This window comes from Anabas testudineus, chromosome 21 (genome assembly GCF_900324465.2).
Source record: "Anabas testudineus chromosome 21, fAnaTes1.2, whole genome shotgun sequence".
Taxonomy (NCBI): Eukaryota; Metazoa; Chordata; class Actinopteri; order Anabantiformes; family Anabantidae; genus Anabas; species Anabas testudineus.
The window spans coordinates 3,944,581-3,966,173 of NC_046629.1; the positions used below are offsets into that span (position 1 = coordinate 3,944,581).

The window sequence follows — 21,593 nt, forward strand, 5'->3', positions numbered from 1 at the left end:
ACTGTTTCTCCTAAGCTGTCGTACATAAAGCATAGCCACAAACAGTCAGGATTAGGCGGCTTAATTAAAAATTTATTCTGGCACAGAACGGCTTCAGTTGGATGCGATACACAGGCTCCATGTCGTGAAAATGTCGCCTCAGCGAGCATCATGGCTTCTGTGTCATCTGACCCAAACCAGACCACCGACAATACAAGAAATAAAAAGGAGCAGGGTGTATATTATGTATATAGTGTTCAGCACGCATGGATTTGTTAAATGGACCTACTGAACACTGGCCAAGCAGATATCAGCGTCAACAGGCTGGAGCCTCTGTGTGATGTGACATATTTCTAGTTACATATATGAAGAGTTCAGGTAAAAGACACAAAATGACGAAAAAAGAGATAAATAATGACTGAACTGACATTTTCTCCCCTTAAAACAAAGCTTTAACACAATGACCTCTGGTGCAAATCTGAGCGTGGTGTAGGGGGGTAGAGGAGCTTAGTAGAAACCAAACAGATGGTGGCAGTAACGTGGCATTTCACTGGTAAGCAGTCAAATTTCTGTTTCTGAGTAGAAGAAGTCAGTTGTGCTTGTTCTAAGCTTGTGCTTCTGTTAATTTTGCAAACCTGTCTTGATACAAAGCTGCGGTGAATCTTCCTAGTACATCAGTCAAAACAAAAAAGAGGACACTATACATGTAGTTCATGCCTTTAACTTTGAAATATGATAGTTCACAGTAAGTGTTTAGCCTATAAGACCATTGTTCAGAGGAAATAATCTACTGCAGTGTCTTCGTGAGCTATATGCTCCTCATTGTGACACTGTTCGTGGGGCCTTTACTGTGCAGGACCAGGTGGTCGGTGTGAAAGGGGTCGGTGCCCTATACGCAGCTGTCTCGTGACGGAGAAAGATGAAAGCTTCTGTCGACACCTTTGTCCCGACACACATTAAAGGTCCCTTTGAAGGGCACACACTCTGCGACGATGGCTTTTAGGGAAAGGAGTGGAGTGATCACAGCTGGAGAGGGCACACATTGATTAAACTCTGTTTAAAGCATCATGAAATGCAACCAGTGGATATATCGGTTTATTTATAACTGTAAAGAATACATTTTGTGCATTAAAGAAATACTGTTCTGTTCTCTTAGGCTCAACTTTTTCCACGATGTCCCTGATTTCCGGGTGCTTGCTTGTGGAGGTGATGGTACGGTGGGCTGGATCCTCGACTGTATAGGTACACAACAGTCACGATAGGATTCTTAGTGCACTATTACACACAATTCTTTACACACACAGGTTATTCCAACTTAGATCTTTTTTTGTTTTATAACCCTGATTTCGCACAGCTGAAAGTATTTTGTCAGATAAATAACATCTATCGTGACCATTTGCTTCCAGACCAACTTTAACCTACTGTAATTGTTGTAATCATGGTCCCACACAGTTCTCTGTGCAATCAGGGGTGATCACCAACCACATCAAGTGGTTAATGACTAAGTGGTTAAAACAATCTGGCTAAAATTAAAATATGACCTGTGATGATGTCGCCTTGTTTCCAAACTGAGTACAAATGAACTCAAGTTGTAGTGAAATTAGAAATTTCCTCTATTTCACCCACTGAGTGAAAAACTGTTTCAAGGTCTTTTCTCCCGACTGGATCTAAGGTTGAGCTGTTTGTCTTGCAGATAAAGCCAGCTTTGCCAGGCACCCTCCAGTGGCCATCCTCCCTCTGGGCACAGGCAACGACCTGGCACGCTGCTTACGCTGGGGAGGAGGTGAGTCACTCGCTTCATCATCATGAAGTGTGTGTGTGTGTGTGTGTTTTGTTTGATCCTTCACACTAAATAAATTCCTGTGTTTGCGTTTATGAAACTTCAATCTGAAATACCTGGAGCCACATTTATAATTCACTTCATGATAATCCATAGATGGTTACTGTAAACAGCTCATGAATATGCAATCCCTGCTCATCCCATCCCGTCTCATAAATCATTTAAGTGTGTGAGCTCCATCTGTTTACTGGCAGTGGTAACAACAATCCACTCTACATAAAGCACAAACTATTCACACTTTATAAGGAAATCTGTGTGTGTTATAGTCATTTGACGTAGTTCACCAGAGGACTGAGATTAATTTCACAAATTCATTTCATAAACGAGGCCACTGATGTTTTGACCATTTGGGAACGAGCTGTGAATACAACACCAACATCCTGAATAACTTACTTATGATGTGCAGCCGGACTTTGTTCAAATATACTGAACTCTATTTTCAATTTTAGAGCTTCCAAAGTTTACAAGGACACCAAAGGTGTCAGCCTGAAGATTTGGGAAAACACATCTCCAGTTCTAAAAGTTGATATAAAATATGATCCTGTCAGGCCGAGTGGAATAAGACGATTTCTCCCACTTTAAAGCTACTTAAGGAATTTTATAAGTGGAAATGTTGATGTTAAGGGGCTGAAATGAAAAAATGACAAAGGACTGGGCAACTCTGAGTCGCGAGGATGAACAACTTCCATTTCTATCCAGTATTTCAGAGGAAATAAGTTCAGTTTGGTTCAGTAGAGACAGAACCGGCTTGAAATGGGTAGTGGATCGACTGAAGCAGTGTAAAAACTGTTAAGATTCAGTTTACTGCTTAGAGAAGGAGTTTCAGGGTGGGAATCAGAAGAATAGGACTGTGTGTGTGTGTGTGTGTGTGTGTGTGTGTGTGTGTGTGTGTGTGTGTGTGTGTGTGTGTGTGTGTGTGTGAATGTGTGTGTGTGTGTGTGTGTGTGTGTGTGTGAAGGATTTGGGGAAATGAAAGACGGGGAACGGACAGTGGGAGCTCTTACATGTCAAATTAAAAACTGTTAATATGCAAAGCACTTGTGCTGTAAATCCTCAGCCAGCCATTGACTTGCTACAGTAATTAGAATGGCTGCTTATGACTGCTTGATTGTTGCTGCTCCGAGAACCAGCAGAGCACTTAACGGGGGTTATGAATGACATTTTGTCAATAAACTGCCAAGTCTTGAGGGGATTTAGGATTTTTGTTGAATAGATCATCTTTCCCAGAAATAAACACTGACGCCAGAGCTGCAGCTTCTTAGCCTGATGAATATTTACCTTGGAAGACAGAGGACAGTGTGTGAGGCTGATCTGCTACGAGCCATTCTGTATTACAGGCAGCATACAGGTTCTACTACTGGTTAGAAACTCAACAGTTACTGGATGGATAGCGGTGACGTTTCGTACACGTGTTCATCCACAGATGAGGATTCTCCTCAGCTTTATGAAGCTTGTCACTTTCCACGTGAGGTAAAGCACGAACGTGTTCATGATCCCTCGACTCAGATTCCCATTTGTGATTTTGAGTGAAATGATCAACAACGGGGGGATTGTCAACATAACACATCCAGCGCACACAGTCATGTTCCCTGCAGGATAAATTGGATCTCCTCCCTTTCAGCCGGTGCCATGATCAGGTCAGGATCAGGATTTTCAACATATCCAGTACACATCAAATATCTGCTAACCGAATGAGGTTCCCATCAGCCTGAGGCTACAGCGTGGCTACAGACTCTTTATGAATCCACATTGAAAATTGAGAAGATATATGAGCAGCATGTTTCAGCCCTACTGAAACTACAACCTGCGTTCAGTGTCTCCACTGTGGTCGGGGATTTTTTATATAACGAAACTGTTTCTTTTCGACATATAAGCATGTCAGGAAATTCATTTATGCAAACATGCTCATGTTTCACACATGATCGTCTCATTGTGATGGGGCTGATGAAACCTGGGACACCCCTGGAACATACGTCGGCCTCTGATTGCTGTTAAGATGCCTGGCTGCTAAAGCAGGTCATCAGCTGCGGAGCCGTGACTCCCCAGGGCCTCGTCACGCCTGGGCTGTGTTCTGGGTTTGAAGGTGGAGAGAGGGGCCTCTATGAACTAGCAGCCTAATCAGAGCCATTGTGTTTCATATTTCAATCTAAATAATGCACCAGTTAAATGTACTGGTTTAGATATAACCCAATATATTTAACATTACTGTTTTTATTATTTTATGTAGTGAGTTTTATTTAAAACCTTTTATTTAATAAAATAAATATTATTAAATTATTTAATTAATTTCTTAACATCTTAAACTTTAAAATATTCTGCAATACAACATTGTAGGATATTATATTCTGGAATAAATGTACTGTATAATAGCACATGAATGATTAAAGAACTGGTCTGATCACCTTTCAGCAGGAGAGGTTAATCTTCCCTTTACTTGCATACTTTTGGTCAAAGTAACCGGACATGTTGTAGATCTGAATGTGATTTTTCAAGTCTTGTTCTAAAATAATGCACCTTATTCAGCCGCTCAATCGTCTCTGAAGGCTTTCCAAATGATTGAGGAACTTGAACGCAGCGACTTTCTCCTGTTCAGCCACAAAGAATCAGTGAAGTCCATTTCTTTTATAGAAGGTGTTGGATGGGACTGTGCAAGTCACTCAGGTTGTGACTTCACCAACAAACTGGGAAAACAGCTTCTCTGTGGGGCTGGCTTTGTGCATGAGAGCACTGTGTATTCCTTTCTAACCGCTGTAGCTTCCTCTCTGACTTTTCTCGGCAGGTTACGAGGGGGGCAGCTTGCTGAAGTTTCTTCGGGACATTGAACACAGCACGGAGGTGGTGCTTGACCGCTGGAACATAGACATCGTCCCCGATGACAAGGAGGAGAAGGGAGATCCTGTCCCCTACAGCATCGTCAACAATTACTTCTCTATCGGAGTGGTAAGGAAAATTACAAAGTGTGTTTCCTGTGTGAAACTGAGTGAAAGTATTCAAAAGAAAGGAATCGACAGCATGTTTTGCACTTCTTTACTAGATTCTCTTAAAAACAAAACAAATAAATGAAATAACCCAATGATAAAATCATTAATTAATTATTAAAAAGACACAACTTAATGTTTTGTCGAGCAGTTAATTGTTGCACAGAGGTTCATACAGAACATAGTTGACATTTGCATGTTAAAAATGGTTAGAAACCCTCTCTTTAAAAAGTTAAATATCCTACATAACACATTCAGTATCACATTAGATTATTAGAAATGTAAATGTAGTTGATATTAAAGTGCATCAGGTTAAAGTAAATCTGCCCTCTAAATGAGACATAAACAACATGATGACAAAGATTATCTGGTCCATGTGGACATAAGCAATTAGTAGGTTCATCAGTGACTTCCTGCTCCCTCTTGGGCAGATTTCTTGTTTTAATTGGAGGAAAGAAGCGCGCTGCCAGCTTCCAGTTGCTTAGCAACCATTTTATCTTGTCCTGATGGAGACACTAATGTAAAGGCTCAGGGACAGAGGCGACAAACAAGTTATCACTGCGCTGATTTAGCTTCCGCGTTTGCAAACTGTGCGTGTCTCCTCTGCAACTCAGCGACACGTTGCTCGCGTGTTTTCCTATTTTGCAGTGAGGCAGACATGAAGGGATTCACGCAGCTTCCAAACCTCTCCACCCCTGTGCCATGGTACAGTTTAACCACCAACCTCTGCACCACAGCCATTCATATTTATTTAAATGAATTCCACTGTCATCGGCTTGCGTCATTGCAGGCCTCCTATAAATAGCTTGCACCCTACCTTTTCACGGGCAGAGCTGCTCAGCACAGGATGTAAGCACCATTATACCTAATGTGTAATTAGCAGCACAGCACAGTGTACAGTGTATTTGAGTATAGTAATGGAAACCAGACTCGGTTTCTATTGTGCCAAACTTTGAGCTGAATCATCACCATAAAAGCTAAAGTAGGAGCCATCTGCTTGTTTTTCTTTTTTTTTGTATTCTTGATAACATTAGCCGTCACCTCATTAGATATACAGTACATACTGTACGAATAAAAATAAACAAGTGTGAGGATGACATATGTGCACAGGTAGTTAGAAGGCGAGTTTTGGCAGGATCAGGATGAAGCACAGTGGTGTTACACAACCACTGATATTTGCATATTGCATGAGTCCGTGTCTCAACACAGCACTCAGCAGTGAAGCATAAACAAACCAGTCTATTTGATGAGCTGTCTTCAGTTAATGAGGATTTCTGTATTATTATTATTATTATCTATTCATTTGTGCATCACCATTATATAATCAGACACAGTCATCTGGAGAAGGGGAACAGAGCTAAACAGATATATGATGTTGAGATAAAAGAAATATTTTACAAACAAAACAAAAAGTATACAGGTAACTGTAGTGGCCACTGAATACACGCCTTTCAATATGACACTCCCATCCAGTAACATGCAACACGATGTGACCGATCATCACATTCTCTGTTACATACTGCTGTTTATTTAAAGTAATACGTTTAAATTTTAGGGCAGTAATTATGTTGAAGTCATGAACTAGGATCTAGTCTAATATAAAACAACATTATTAACCCTCAGTTACCAAAATAAGCGACACAAACATTCACGTTTCCCACTCACAAATCACTGATAAGTAAATTAAGTGCTTCAGAGTTTAGCTTCCCAGTTTGCTCTTCATGAATCGACTGAATCGACTTGTGACTAATGGTCTTTCTGAAAATGACGGATTGCACTGTTGTTACTGCTGCACTTCCTCCACCACATCCTAAACCTACAAGCCTCCATAGCTTCTTCAAACACGGAGGATGAAAGTTTAGCACAACCCTGGCTGCATGGACACATTAGTATTTCTCCACAGGCGTCTACATCTAAGTCAGATCTGCTTTGTGTAACGTGTGACTATACAAAGAATTGGACGAGCTGTCAGCAGCGGTTCTGTTTGTCCAGAAAACATGAACTGATGTTCATCAGACATGTACTGAATCACAAATGTAAACAAATCCTGTGAAAAGACTAAAAGCTGCAGTTTAGTGAGCTCGGTGCCGTAGAGGTACCGAACACACACACTCATTTATTTTGAGTCAGTCTCACAAACACCTTCCTGCAACCGTAAAAACTCACTGTCGCTCCAAATTCACATTAATCTGTGGCTGAAAATAGTCCAAAGCAACTTGAGACTATATATTCTGCCCCATTTTAAAAGATTAACATTATTAGGAATGAATAAACGAGGCAGGGGAGGGAAGTTGTAACACACGGACAGATGGATGCGTCAGGTTTCTTGGGATTTGTTCACAGCGTAACAGTAGCTTTAACCTCTGATATACATTTTAATCTGTGATCATTTGTGTTAAATTGCGACTGTTTCTCTGGGGTTCTGACAACACTCCCATCCAAATAAACAAAGCAACAGATCGCTGTGCCTCCAGGAGCCATGGCGACAGATGGCCGAGTATCTCGGTGCACACGACACCTGAGCAAACCGATCTCTGACTCACACCAATGATGTAGCCATTAGTAACCTTCAAATCTGGTTTACTAACCATACAGGGTTCGCGTTTCCTGCCATCCCATCACAGACCTTGCTACTCAGGGTTTGGTTACTATGGAGACGGGAGGCTGGCAAGGCCGAATCTGAAAGCTTCCACAGTCATCTGTCCTTTATCTCACTGACTTAATTGTGGATGACATGGTGTGGAGCATGTGGTTGGCTCTCAAGGCACTCAGAGCTGTAAATCAGAGGGTATATTATGTGAGTTCTCTTTCATATGCTCTAGATTAGATTAACTTATATTGACCCATAGGAACAAAAAGACATTATTCTCTACGCATATTGTAAGTGCAAGAAATTATGTGTTTGGAAATAGCATTAAACAAACCTAAAGTTGTTTGTAATGCCATTAGAGAAGATCAGGATTTAGTAGTTTTGCCCATTGTGCTATTGGCAGGAGCAACTGGCTGCTTGAAGGTGCACTGAGCAGTGGGTTTAATGTGGGGGCTGGCAATATCAGCAGAAATAAAAAGAAATCTGCCTCCTGTTTCAGCTTCACACAGCTCCGTCGGTTACAACACAGATATTTCCTGACTTGATTCAATGTTAAATCAGTGGCACATTTTAAAATAATGCTGAAGACTTTGAAAAGTGTTCCAGTTGAGTTCATAAACCCCTTTCGTTCACAAATCATGTCGGTGGATTTAGCATCTGTGTAGACACGCAGGTCGGTATTGGTATTCCTGAAGTGCCTTCACTTGACCTGCAGCCTGGAAAGAATCTTGTGAGAGGAATCTGAGAGAAGGAAATCGCACCATGTCAGCAGCCATTAAAGATGCCACCTCATGTTGCAGTGAGGAAGCTGATCCCTCTGCAGCGCGTGTCTCTGTGCAGGCGTTTCTGTAGATTTGTGCATAAGTGTAAATGTGTATGTATGTGCATGCACTTGACTGTGTGTGAGTGCATGTGTGCCCTGCAAGATGATTCCCAGTATTAATGGTCAATTCCTAATGCGTGCTGCAATCCCTGACTTTGCTTTTTGAGTATAGTTGTATAGACTTTCCTGTGCTTCTCTGATGGACATATAAGTCGCTAACTGCTTCTTTCACCTGACAGGAAGGAGTTGCAACATGACAACAACATCACTAAACATCACTAGAGCTCTGCTAAAGCCCTGTGCAGGCGTATTTTCCTAGGCTTGGTCATCAAGAGTAATAAAAACAACCTGGAATTGCAGCATAGCGGGTTTGTGCCTCTGGCAATGAGTCAAGTTGAACTTAAGTACATGCATGTTTGTTCTAATCAGTTCATCCTTGAGTCCAAGTGAACCTTTGTGCCAGATATAATGAAATTCCCTACATGCATTTCTGGGATACTTTAAGGCATCTGGAGACAGTGCATGTTTTACCTCATTAGTCACTTTAGTTTGCTGCACAAGAAGATGTCAACACTGAGGTATAAAGAGCAGGGAGTTAAAAGTGGGCTAAGTTAAAAATTAATGTCCAGGAGTAACAAGTTGACAGAACAAGAGAACCTGAATAGACTGGGACTGAAAATAAATGCACCGCTAAACAGAGCAGGTTATGTAAATGCTGCACTCCCCAAAGCTACAGATTCAGTAGCCGGCTTCAACAGCAGTGAGTTAAAAGTGTTAGATAAAAGAAGAAGAGAGGTTTTGTTGCGCTGATGGATTTTAAACCTTATTTTTCTTAAAGCATCGTGAAGGAGACTGATGTTCACCCCCCATTTCTCACAGTGATCTGCATTTTATCATTCACAGCTTTTAGACAGTGAAGGCTGCTTTATAATGTCACAGTTAATAACAAGATGTTTAGTCGGGACTTTCTCTAAATCCCTAATTGCTAAAGAACTCTGCTAGATATTTGTTCATCCTGCTGCTGGAATGAAATTAAAAGCTACAGAGAGAGACAGTAGATCAGATTATAGCGAATGTGACGTTACATGTACAATGTGTTTCTATCCTAAAAATTAAAAATAGTTTTCACAGACTGATCAAGAAAAAGCTCTTTAACTGTTTTCAGGAGCCTCATTTATTAAACCAGTTTTACACATATGATAATTAAGATGCTGATTTTATTACAGTGATCTCAATAGAATGAAAAAAACTCATTTAATGTCTCTCTCTGCACGTTTTACCGTGTGTCGCTGCAGCTTTTTATGGAAATGTTTCTAGTCCACCTTTAGTTTTAGTGTCTCAGACTTGGAGCCCACATGTTAAATTGTCCTCAGATTAACTTAAACAGGTGTATTTCTGAAAGGCACTGCTGAAATCTTTGCAATGGTTAACCAGTGTTTTGCGCTGCCTGGACACTTTAGTCACATCAGAGTTTTTCATTGTTTAAACTAAAAACAAAGGTGTAAAGGTGTTACAGTTACTCCACGATACGCTGCCAGCATGTAACCCTTGATGGGAGTTTAAATGTACTGAGGCAAAGACTCTGTTAAATTTAACAGGTCAGTGTCAGTGTTTATTCAGAAAACAAGCTGAGCCACACCGAGCAGCAATGCTGTGTGTGTGTGTGTGTGTGTGTGTGTGTGTGAGGGAGAGAGAAAGAGATGGAGTGGCTCTGGCACAGACTGAAGGTCAGTGGAAGTATCAGTGACAGGAAGTCAGCGTCTGCCAGGTTCAGACCAGGTTACCGTGGTAATGAATGACCGTGCTGAGTGACACCTGGCTGGTCTTAAAGACGGGAGGAACGACGACGCTCCAAAACACACACATGGTCCAACACGAGGACACATAAGCACATTCACACCTACAGAGACAGACCCTGAAAAGTCACAACCTCAAGCAACATAGAGGATTTTAAACGAGTAAGACGTGCTCATCAGTGTCGTCACTGTGGGGTCGTTCCTGCAGAGACGATTGACAGTAACCAAACTGTCTGTTGTGATTCTAATGCTGTAAATGATTAGTGCACGTCACCTGTTCCACACTGAAATGCAACACACCTGCATCAGATGTCAGGAACATTAGCAAAGTCAGTGTAGAAGGAACATGTTTGTTAGCTTTATTTGATTTTTGTGGCACATTGCTGTATTTCGTGGTGCATTATTGAAAACATCAGTCTGTTTTTTAGACTTTATGATGCTAACAACTCAATGGTTCTGCACATGACATAACTAAAACAGAGACTCACACTAAGAGCATAAGGCAGGTGATTCCTTATTGTATATTTTTGTTATCGTCAACAAATTCAACGAAAAGCATAAAGCATCAGTTGATTAGTAAGTTTTGCAGCTTGCTTGTGTTGGAGCGTACAGCAGATGATAGAGGAGCAGAGCAGAGCAGAGGGAGGGAGGGAGGGAGGAGCAGAGTTTGAAGCAGAGCAAAGGATTCATTTTCGAGTATCTAAATAACTTAATTATATTCTAGTGGAAAAAAAACAGAACATTACTGATTGCAAATGGAAGTTTAAGACAGTTCCTGACAACAAGAGTTCTACTGTTGTACTGACAGTATGACAGCAGTAGAGAGACGAGACTTGTGGCTCACTGTGACATTTCTCTGTCATTAAACTAACCAACCCTCTTTCCAGAGGCCAGTGGAAAACAATAGGGGTGAACTGACAACCTGTGTCTCTGCCGGGTGTTGTGGGTTCCACTGAGGTGACATTTTCCAGCCAACGTTGTTGTTTTTCAGTCCCTCTCTTTTCCCTTTTCCCATCCAATAACGCCTCCTCTTGCCCCCGAACGGCATGTGCAAAACTTCAAACGGCAAGATCAAAACAACCTTCATCACAAAGGCAACTATAGGCGATGGCAAATGTCACATATTGTTACTGCCTCGTTTTTCTAGAAGTGGGGCTGGGCAGCGATGGCTCGCAGCGGGGACCTGAGAGCAGATTTTGCAACATAAAACAGGCCGTCATGTTTTGGAAAGCGTTGTGTCATCGACTGGCCCTGGTCCACATGCTGTGCCCACAATGTACCAAACGCAGTAAAAACACAACTCCCTGTTTTGCTCACACATGGCAGAGGCTCCTCGGGCAGACTGTAAACAACTCTCCCTCACTGAATAGTCTCATGTTTTCTACTTGCATTGTTGTGATGAGTGACCTCACCATGATAATCAGAAAAGAACGTTATTGCTTTTTATTTTAACTCCATGGGCAAAGTCAGTCTCGCAGGTTTGATGCTGGAATAAAAGCGTCTCCCTGCTCCCCAGGTGCCAGTTTCAGCCAGTCAAAGCAGCAGATGCATCTATTTTAAGACTTGATACTTGCTGATGCCACGAGATCTCAACATATCGCTGTAAAGGCTGGTTGTGGAGGTGCTTTGCAGGATGCCAGCAGCACCAGTGGGTGATTTTTTTGAGGGTGACACGCGAGGTGGTGTATAATTGCACCTGTCCACCTGCCTTGTCACAACTTTCCTCCTTGCAAAGCGCTGAAACACCTGCACAGGCAGGCAACGAGCCAGCCTGTCATCATGCATGCTTTTGCTTGTCAAGGCTGCAGAATGCAGCACTTCGGTGTAAATATACAGTTCTTTTATTAGCAGAGAGTAAACCAGCTACTGTCTGAGTACGGTGCCCTAGATTTAGCATGAACTGAAATAAGGCGTAGGTAACAGTCTGTTCCAACAACACTTGTTGGCCCTTAAACAGCAGCCTGCTCATTTGCCTGTTATACCCTACTGACAGCTTAACAGCTAACGTCGAGCCAGCTTGGTAACATTAACCTACTGTGTGACATTAAAGCATGTCCCGTTGCTTCATTTATAGCTACAGATGTTTATTTTAGGCTTTGTACCACTTTAAAAAATTAGCCAACGAAGAGAGAAGTTCCCACTGAAGCGAGGAGGGACAGTGAAGCATTTGTACTTTGTGAACTGCAGTAAAATGAAGTGTAGTTACTGTGAAAGGTTCAAACTGAACCTCAGACCTTCATGGTTTTCTCTCATAAAATTATGAGGCATTCGGTATCTGTAAAATTGCAGGTGCACAGTCTCCATTCTGCTCTCCTCTTATCTAAGTGAACAAGAAGTGAACAACACAGTTGTACCTTTGAAAGATGACCATTGATATTCTGTGTGGCGAGCAAATCACTGCACCAGCTTCCATGTAAAAATTATCATTTGTTATGTCTGTCAAACATTGTTAGTTCACTGAAGCTGCTTGTTCATTCATGTTAAGTTAGTTTGAAGACAGATTTATTTGTGATTTTGCTGCATGTTTGTGTTATTGACCTGTGTATTTAGTTACTGTGTGAGAAAGACACTCAGTACTTGAGCAATGATTTATTTTCTCTGTAATTTCCAGCTCATTTCTTGTAAACCTGCCTCATAATTCTCCAAATTATAGCAGATAATTAGCTGTAGGTAAGGATATTTCCATTGAAGTACAGGTGAACATCGGGTTGTGTCATGTGACTCGTCTCAGTAAAGCACCACAGATGATGTTGTTTTCCAGTGAGTAGAAATGGACGAGCCTGCCATCAGGTCACATCACTACTGAATGATCAGTGTGACACTTTCCATCCAACACGCTCTGCTGCCATCTCCACATACATACATGTACAAATGACATTTCTGTTCACTATAAAGATTCGTCTGACGATTTAATCCCTGAACCTTGCATCTTATCAAACTTGTACGTACAGTAGCTGTTTATCTACCAAACACAGATCATGTCCTCGGGCCGGAGTGAAGCAGAAGCAGCTCTGGTCAAGCTCAGCTTGAGGTCAGAGAGAGGCTGCTCTGTTTAACCCATCACATTCAGTTAAAGCTCAAGTGTCCAGAGCTTCACTGTGTGTGTGTGTGTGTGTGTGTGTGTGTGTGTGTGTGTTGTACGTCCATACGCTGTAAAGCACTTTGCTCTGTATTCTTGTTGCCTGTATACTTTTCTAAAAGTGTTCTCCTCACACTGGAGCCTTGTTCTAAGTGTCAAGGACGTGTATTTGACTTCTGTTAAGTTTAGTATTATGAAAGCAACTTCTGAGGTTATGACCTCAGTAATTATATCGTCAAACGTTTCTACACAATGAAAGATGACGGCAAGAGGAGCGTGTAATTAAATGCCTGCATGGTTTGAGATTTAGAATATCGATAATGCTGTTGTGACAGCATGGTGCGCTGCTGGTGTTTGTGTATGTCTAGAAGTGAGGTCATGCTAAGGCTCCCCGTGTGACTGATCAGGGTTACATTCACCTCTGCCCCAGAGGTCAAGGGTTAAACACATGGCTAGAGGAGGGCAGGGTCCAGTCTGAGACCTGCTTGGATCAACTTATGACCTCTCCTGTAGTGGTGAAATGTGTCACATCAGGAACCGTTGATCTGATCCCAGTTACAACGAGTTGTGGTGACGATATGATCAGGTTTATGTTGAATTATGAATTAATGGAAGCTGCAAGTAGGTGGTAAGGGAGGCAAAGACAAAGACTGCTGAGCCATCAACAAAAAACACTCTCGATAAGATTAGGGAAAGATGGTGGTTTTGGTTTAATGTAAATGTTCAGTTCTGTGAGAACCTGAAACTGTACTGCAAGATGAGATATTTGGACAAAAAGCTAATATGTTGTCTATGAACATTTTACCTGAACACTTCAATTGTTAGATATGTACAGTAACAACAGTCACTGAATTACATCAGATGCCCTTCATAATGTATTTACTGTTGCATATTAGTTATATGTAAACAGAATTTCTAGGAGACAGGGTTGAATATGGAGATCTCTTATTCTCTATGTTAAACTGTCATGATACAGCATCAAATCTTGATTTATCATTTTGTCTGTAAATGTTTAACAGATGCCTTTTAGATGTCCAGTTTGTATAAGACAGCATCAGAAACTGATGAACATTAATTTCTGCCCCTAATAAAAACAGAATTTTTTTTTACAGAGAACTAGATTTTGAATGTAAAAGACAGTGGAATCATGAAAATGGTGCATAGTGGTAAAAACTGAAGATCAAATTGAACTGTGCCCATCTAGCAGGTCTCCTTAAGCCATGGGCAGATGACAGTGTTTATGGGATGCAGGCTCTTGCAGCCACATTGATGTGGATAGTATAAATTGGCTTTGAGACAAATGATCATTTCCTTTTAATTCCCTGAGCACACATGCATTACGGCTTTTGTTTTTGTGACAATGGCTCTTGTTAGAAAAGTGGTGAATGAACTTTACTGAAGTGTAACATCTTTTTTTTGTTGGCACAACACGGCCTTATCATTTGACCACTAGCAAGTTTTGATAATAGAGTATGTAGAGGTTACTGATGCTCTGCTGGTAATGTTCTCTCTCCTCTGTCTGTCTCCTACAGGATGCCTCCATTGCACATCGATTTCACCTGATGCGGGAAAAGCACCCTGAGAAGTTCAACAGCAGGTCAGTGAATGGGATATTTTGAAAACAGCTACCAGGTGTGATATACGGCGGCACGGAGCAGTTGATAAGGTGCATAGTGGCATTTCACATGATGCTTTGTTAGTGACAAACATGGCGAGCATTCCCTTTTCATTTAGCTAAAAGCAACCTCATAACCAGCTGGTGACCTTGCACTTTAATCTGGAAACTCAGTCTGCAGTCGTCATCAATCAATAACAGGACGAAACCTGCATAGTTAGTGGGATCAATATATTGGCAGCACCTCATTTGGCCTCAGCCACAGCGCTGCCAGTCTGATAATGATGAACACGTATTTATTACATGGTAGAAAAAACTGTTCTGGGACAGTAGTACTGTCTGTGTCTGGTACACAAAATATTAATATGAAGGTTAAAACTTTTAGCTCATCGCTCAACTTTTCTTTTGCAAATTCCAACCTGACTTTCAGATTTTTGGTGCCGATGAAGCAACATCTACTCATGTGCTCATAGAGTTTCCTTCAAATACTGGATTGTGATACCCGACTTGTTTTAGGGTGTTTCTTCAATCAGCTGTTCATGTTTTCCTGTGCGTGTTGCTGAGTACACCAGTGGTCTATTTCTTTTACAGCTCATTCCATAGTGTTGTATTGGCTATGATGTGTTGTAATACTATTGACCTCTTTTCAAATTCAAAATGGTTCATTTTTCTCTCTTTAACCTGCTAAAACCGAGCGTCGTCATTTGGAGCTATTTATTAAAAGACCTGTCAATCATATGTTCCAATAGTTTTGCTCACTTTAAATTTGGATCATCTGATACAAAAGGTGCTTTTTTTAAATCTAGTTTGTATTTGTGACATATCTGTATGTAAGGACCATCAAATAAAAGCCCTTTGATCCTAAACTGAACTATGGAATAAGAGGATATGAAGGTGGGATACATACACATATTCAGTTTGTTGTTCCTAACTAGTTAAACACAGTCCAACGAGGAGGTCATTTGTTATATTGCAGGAGAGCTGAATGAAGGCAGTTATGACCTAAATGGAGGTTCACGTCACCCTAATAGCAGAGAAGGTGTCTTCAGATGTCAGGCCATGAGGACAAGTGCACAGACGTCTAATTAACTGTTACATAAGTGCTGGAAGCTGTTTCAACCTGACTAGAGACCCCGAGGGGTCACCAGCGACAAGAAATACCTCAGCCGTGATGCACGACCCCTGATACACAAGTTCAGGCGGTAGAATTTGAGTGTGTAACACCAGTCTGACACTGAATGCAGACTTTTAGTTACGTATTTCAATCGTTACCTGAGATAACTCTCACTGCGGTGTTGCTTTATCAGTTCCCCTGTTTGATGAATAAACATATGTTGTGTAAAATCGGTGCCCTTTAAATGTGGAGGAAGTGGAAAAACACTCAGCGAGTACAGCCTGTGTATCCAAGCCTGATGTCATTTATTAAGAACATTCTGTTGTCAGCAGGAGCTTCTCCAACATTAGGTCAACAGCAAACATTCAGCGTCTTTCATGCTTTCATAACTTCACGTCTTGACTGTTGCCTCTCTCTTCGTGTGGGAGGCCGTCTCCCGCTCGCCTGCAGCTAGTTCACTGATACTGGGAAGAGAGACACATTTCTCCTCATGTTAAGATTCTTTTAATCTGTTTTTAAATCATTGCGTGATCTAACATCAGGTTGCATTCTCTGATCTCTTCATCCTTTGAGCCCATCCCGACTATTTGAGTAAGGGTGGTCGCTACATATGCACTAGAATCCCAGTAAGTTGTCAGTGAGGAAGCTCCATCGTGTCATGTCTTTGTCATCGACAAGCATTTTAAAAATGTACTGTAAAAGGCAAACGAACAATCGCTGCTTTCAATCCTCATGAAATTTGCTGGCAACGGGAAAGATAAAGCATATGCCTCGGCCTTTTTTCCTGAAAATATAAACATTAACCACCCTCAGCCCCAAAGCAGTATCATCCACAAATAACACAAGTTGCAGGGAAAACACGGCCTTTGAAGTCGCCTTGCTTTTATTTCCAGCAGTGGTCAGACTTTACCCTGAAGACTCATTCAGATGCTCTGTAGAGAACAAACAGCAGCAGTGTGCACACAGCCTGTGTAGAAATGTACTGTAGCCCTGAAGCATGAGGCTCCTAATGTTCTCCAATATCTCGAAGCAGAGATTTGACCGCTAACAATCATTTGCTTAAAAGCCTGTCTAGGAATCGTCCCTCACACCTTGGTCGCTTGTGTCAGATTGGAAGCAGGATTCTGTACAGCTCCGTATGTTAAGACAGAGGGAAACAGAGATGTCTCGTCTTATCTTTGAAATGAAACAATCAATGCTGTAGTTTCCACCCGTTGTCCCATATCTGTTGGCAGAAGTAAGAGATGGTGATAAAACATTAAAGAAGGATCCAGCTCCTCTGCTCCCTGGGGGCCCTGTCTTTGATGCATTAGCCTAGAGCTAGTGTTAAAAGACATGCAGAGCAGGACAGACGCTATTCAGCAGCACACATAAACCCAGACGTTGAACACAGTAACCTAAAAGCTCTTTGTTTGCACTGAAGCTTTCTGATGCCTCAGTCTACAGCATTTCAACAGCTCTACTCTCCCGAGCGTCGCTCTATGTCCCTGTGAGCGAATCGTGGCTACGGTCCAACTGTAAGCTCCAAGCGAGACTGTTCACAAAACATGAACTGTATTGACACTCACACTTACACAACCAACAGCCCAATGTGCTCTATTTACAGTAAGCCAACACTGGAGGTTATTGTTCTTCTGTGAATTTTCTTCTTCAGCACTTTCACAGAGCAGCAGACAGCTGACGGACAGCTGCAACTGTTTTATTGTAGTCTGACTGATGTTTTGGCAGAAGACAAGTCGCTCCGTTTTTACTGCGGTTTGAATTGAAAGGAGTCAGTGTGGAGATCGAGCGGTTCTTTCTCTACGGGCGAGCACATGATAAATCACCTTTGACCCCGTACGAGAGGCCCATGGCCACATGTAGCACTTAGCTCAGTTCTTTTTATTGTTCTCCGTGACACTCACCATCCCACTCTCACACTCAACCACACACACACACACACCCTCCCCCACTTGTCTACTAGCACATACCCCCCACCATCACCACCACCACTACTCTCGCCCTCCCATGCTGGGCCTACTGGGACAGAGGGGATGTGTGACTCCTGACACCTCAGCCGGTGGATCTCCACAAGCTTCTAATGGTCACAGCAGGCGGACTCCAGGAGCCCGAAGCCTAAGTGCTAATGACTTGTCACACTCGGGACAATGTGCTCTTTCTGTGAGTGTGTGTGTGTGTGTGTGTGTGGGACAGTTTCAGAGGAGAGGAGCTGGATTTAAACAGTTTCACTCCGTGTGAAAAAGCGCAGCTCTTCTCATTCTGATGGGGGCTCTGTTAACTCAGAGGGCAACAAAGGGGGGGTTTCATAATGTGGAAACAAGGTTGAAGTTTTCCTGCAACAGAGCGTAACGTAATGTAAAATCCTTTGTACGTCTTATGAGCTGTATATTTATCAAAGCTCCCATGTGCAGTTTAGGAGCATGAGATTTAAAATCAGTTCACTCTGCTCCATCTCCCTGCTCCACTATGCTCTTCTACGTTTAACCCTGCTTCACACAAAGCTTCAGGTATCAGTCTTTATCGAATTATGAATAAGAATTGTTTCATTTATCCTTGAAACGCCTTGAGCCTTGTTTTTCAAAATGTTTAGAAGTGAATATTTCTACCCTGCTGCCGGCCGGTGATTCACAAGAAGCGGCAGCAGAACTCTGTGAGTCTGTCAGATACGTGTTGGACGCTCATAGTTTAAAGATTGAAATGTTAGAAAAATGAACGTTAACTTGTTCACTTTTCACGTCTGGATCACTCTGCTCTACCTATTTTATTCTGAACTGATACTGTGTGTGTGTCACCTCAGAATAGTACAAATGACTCATGGATGTAAAATGCATCAGTGACCACTATTAGATTTACTGTAGCAGTAAACTGTCCTCTGTTGTTTTCTTTCTTATTATCATAAAAACACACATGTATACACACAAACAACTGAATGTGATTCATGCTATATGATGCACGCACACACACAAACACGACCTTGGTAAAGATTTTTTTCTAGTACTGTGATTCAGAAATTAATTTCTTTTTATTAAAATAACTTCTAATATTAGTAATTTACCCAGATTTTAACTAAATTAAATTATTATTAATTAAAATTAATTTGAATATGGATTTAACATTAATTTGAAGGTAAAGCAGGTTTGGATGGCAGATGTTTCGTCTCCTTTATGTCTCTCGTAAAGCTAAAGAAGAGGTCACTGAGTCTTATCACCTGATTGGATTAGCAGAGATCAGATGTCGGCACATTCTCGACCTCTTTGCTAAAACACTGCAGCCAGTCTGCTGATCAAGTATGATCGAGTAAGACTTGGTGACTGTGACTCTTCGCTGCCCAGGTCTTTTATTTATTCCAAACAAACTTTTCTAGGAGTCACTGCTCCTAGAAAACTAAAAGCAACAGCTCCTGTACACGATGAGATCCTCCCTGGAAAGATCAGGCAGCACCATAGAAGAACAAAGAGTTACGAGACTGGATTGCATTTATACTTTATATTCTTAAGTTCCCAAAAGATTTTACCTTGATTGGTCTTTAATATTCACATATAATAAATGTTTTAGCATTTCTAAAGGGAACAAAACAAAGTTATATTATTACCATCCAATGAAAAATCGGAAAGAAGGTTCTTCTAGTTTTTAACAAAGATTACCTGAAGCACTGGTTGTTCAAGCAGCTTATTACGACTCATTACTGATGTGTGACTTCTAACAGAGCTGTTCATCCGCTCCTCTGATCTTTTCAGTGTGTAAAATCTGAAACATGCTTTCTGCAGAGGACCATGCGTGTGCATCTGTGTGGATGAGCGCGTGCTGTCGGAAACGATCAGCCTCTTCATACTCACACGAGCCCCGCTCTCATTAATGTCGGTGCACACTTTTCAAAGTGACGTCAAGGTGTGCCCTCTATAAATGAAGGCAGCTGACCTGTCACCTTGTGTTCCCCTGATTTCACCTTTGCAGCTGTGAGGGTGGAGGAAGAGGGCCTGAAAAGAGGTGGTAGGGTCATAAGGTCACTGCTTACACTGGGGATTAAAGGAGATCCTTATCTGCAGGGAGGGGTAGCAAGGTTAGGGGTAAGAGTTGGCCGCATAGAGTTTTGGAGCCCCCGAGCTCTGCAGGAGCACGTGAACAGTGTTTCCACAACAACACGGTTCCACCGTTCACTTTACTGTAGAGTCACTCGCTATTGTCTGTTAGATGAAATGTGATTTAAATTCCCTTTGAAAATGATGCAGGTAGAAAGATAGAAGTTTCTTAACAGATTTGGAAGCTGAATAGAATAATAAGTACCTTTCTTTGTCAGAGCTGATTGTTAGTTACACTAAACCCATTACCAGCTCGAAGCCCCAGGGTTGAGCAGACCTAGGAGCTGAACTAGAGACGAAACCATGATTGGAAAACAGCGCTCTTCCTAAGATTATTTCAGATCCCTTTTGTTCTAGTTTTACATTAGCTTTGGTGCAGAAATATGGGAATAATGGAGGAGAGGCTTATGGAAGTAGTTTGTCTCCCTGTGTTGATAAGGGAGGGGAAAAAACATGAGTTAATTGCATTTTTTACAGGCTGTCTCAAGTGGAAGCAGCTTAATGAGGTTAGGCAGTTTGCCTCGTTGAGAATTGCAACCGTTCCTAATTGTGATCTCAAATATGTTCATAATCCCCTGATTTGACAGCAGCAGAGGTTTCTGGGGAGGTATTAAGGTGAAAGACAGAGAACAAGGGACAGAAAGACAATTAGGGAGAAGAACACGAACAAGTGCAGCAGCTTAAGGCACCGTACTGACACTCAAAGTAAAATAAACAGCTATCATAGACGTTAATGCTTTGTTTGAAATCTGTTGTAATACTGGTTACAGAGTTAATGCATCGAGCATGAGTGAAAAGAATAACAGAAACATTTTTAACCTTTGAAACAGTGTGACGGTTTCTTTAGGTCATGTTCTGTTTAAATGCTCTGTGTCCTCTTCTTTTTCTCTTGTCCCTGTGCGCCCACATCACGGACAGGGATGTTGTGTCAATAGCTGTGTTGTCAGTATCAGCAGCATATCCACATGCCAGTGAACCTACTGCCACATCGTGAAATATGTGTCTTTTCTAGGGTAATGTGGAGTGAGACATCAGTCATGCTGGTAGCCAGGTTTATTCAGGTTGGGTTTTTTACAACAAGGTGCCGCGGATCATTTTTAGACTTGATTTATTTTGCTTCTTTATTTATTTAGCTTCTCTTTACTTCTTGAAACACAACATACTGGAAAGAGTAGAGGAGAACAAATACTGAGGCTGTTTACGAACGTCAAAGATCATCTTTGGACAAAGGTTACGACACTTCTCACTGAAGAACAGAACAGACGTGTTGACTTTTGGTTTGAGCATAAGTAAACAAAGTCTGCACTCAAAGTCTCCTCCTTTGTCTTCTTCTATCTGTAGCTGGGACAAGTGTGAACCAGCATCTTCATTTCACCTCTCATAACCAGAGATAACACGTCGTCACCAAATAGTGTTCATGAGTAAATACCTGCAAAAGGTAACACGTTCCCATCAGCTGCAGGTGATGATGATGAACGACATCAAGTCATGTCACGTCGAGTCGCTTCTGGAAAACAAAGATTTGGATTTGGGCCACCTCAGTGTGTAAGGTGAACATAGAAAACAGCCTCTGTCTTGTTTTGTAGATATTAAAGATAGAAGTTAAGGATAATTTGTGGATTTTGTTATCTTCAGAAAACAGACAGGTCTGCACACCTGAATGTGCGACAGGTGCGTTGGAAGAAAAACCAACCGACAGA

At 41.7% G+C, this 21,593-nt stretch overlaps 1 protein-coding gene across 2 annotated transcripts in view; it reads left to right on the plus strand.

The window, feature by feature from the left end:
- LOC113172954 (diacylglycerol kinase beta) overlaps positions 1-21,593 on the plus strand; it is a 69,988-nt gene that overhangs the window by 30,028 nt on the left and 18,367 nt on the right. For both annotated transcript variants that reach the window (XM_026376071.1, XM_026376070.1), the window contains 4 exons: positions 1,136-1,221; positions 1,673-1,762; positions 4,599-4,759; positions 14,618-14,682. In XM_026376071.1, the coding sequence (XP_026231856.1) occupies positions 1,136-1,221; positions 1,673-1,762; positions 4,599-4,759; positions 14,618-14,682 (402 nt within the window). The remainder of the gene's footprint in view (positions 1-1,135; positions 1,222-1,672; positions 1,763-4,598; positions 4,760-14,617; positions 14,683-21,593) is intronic.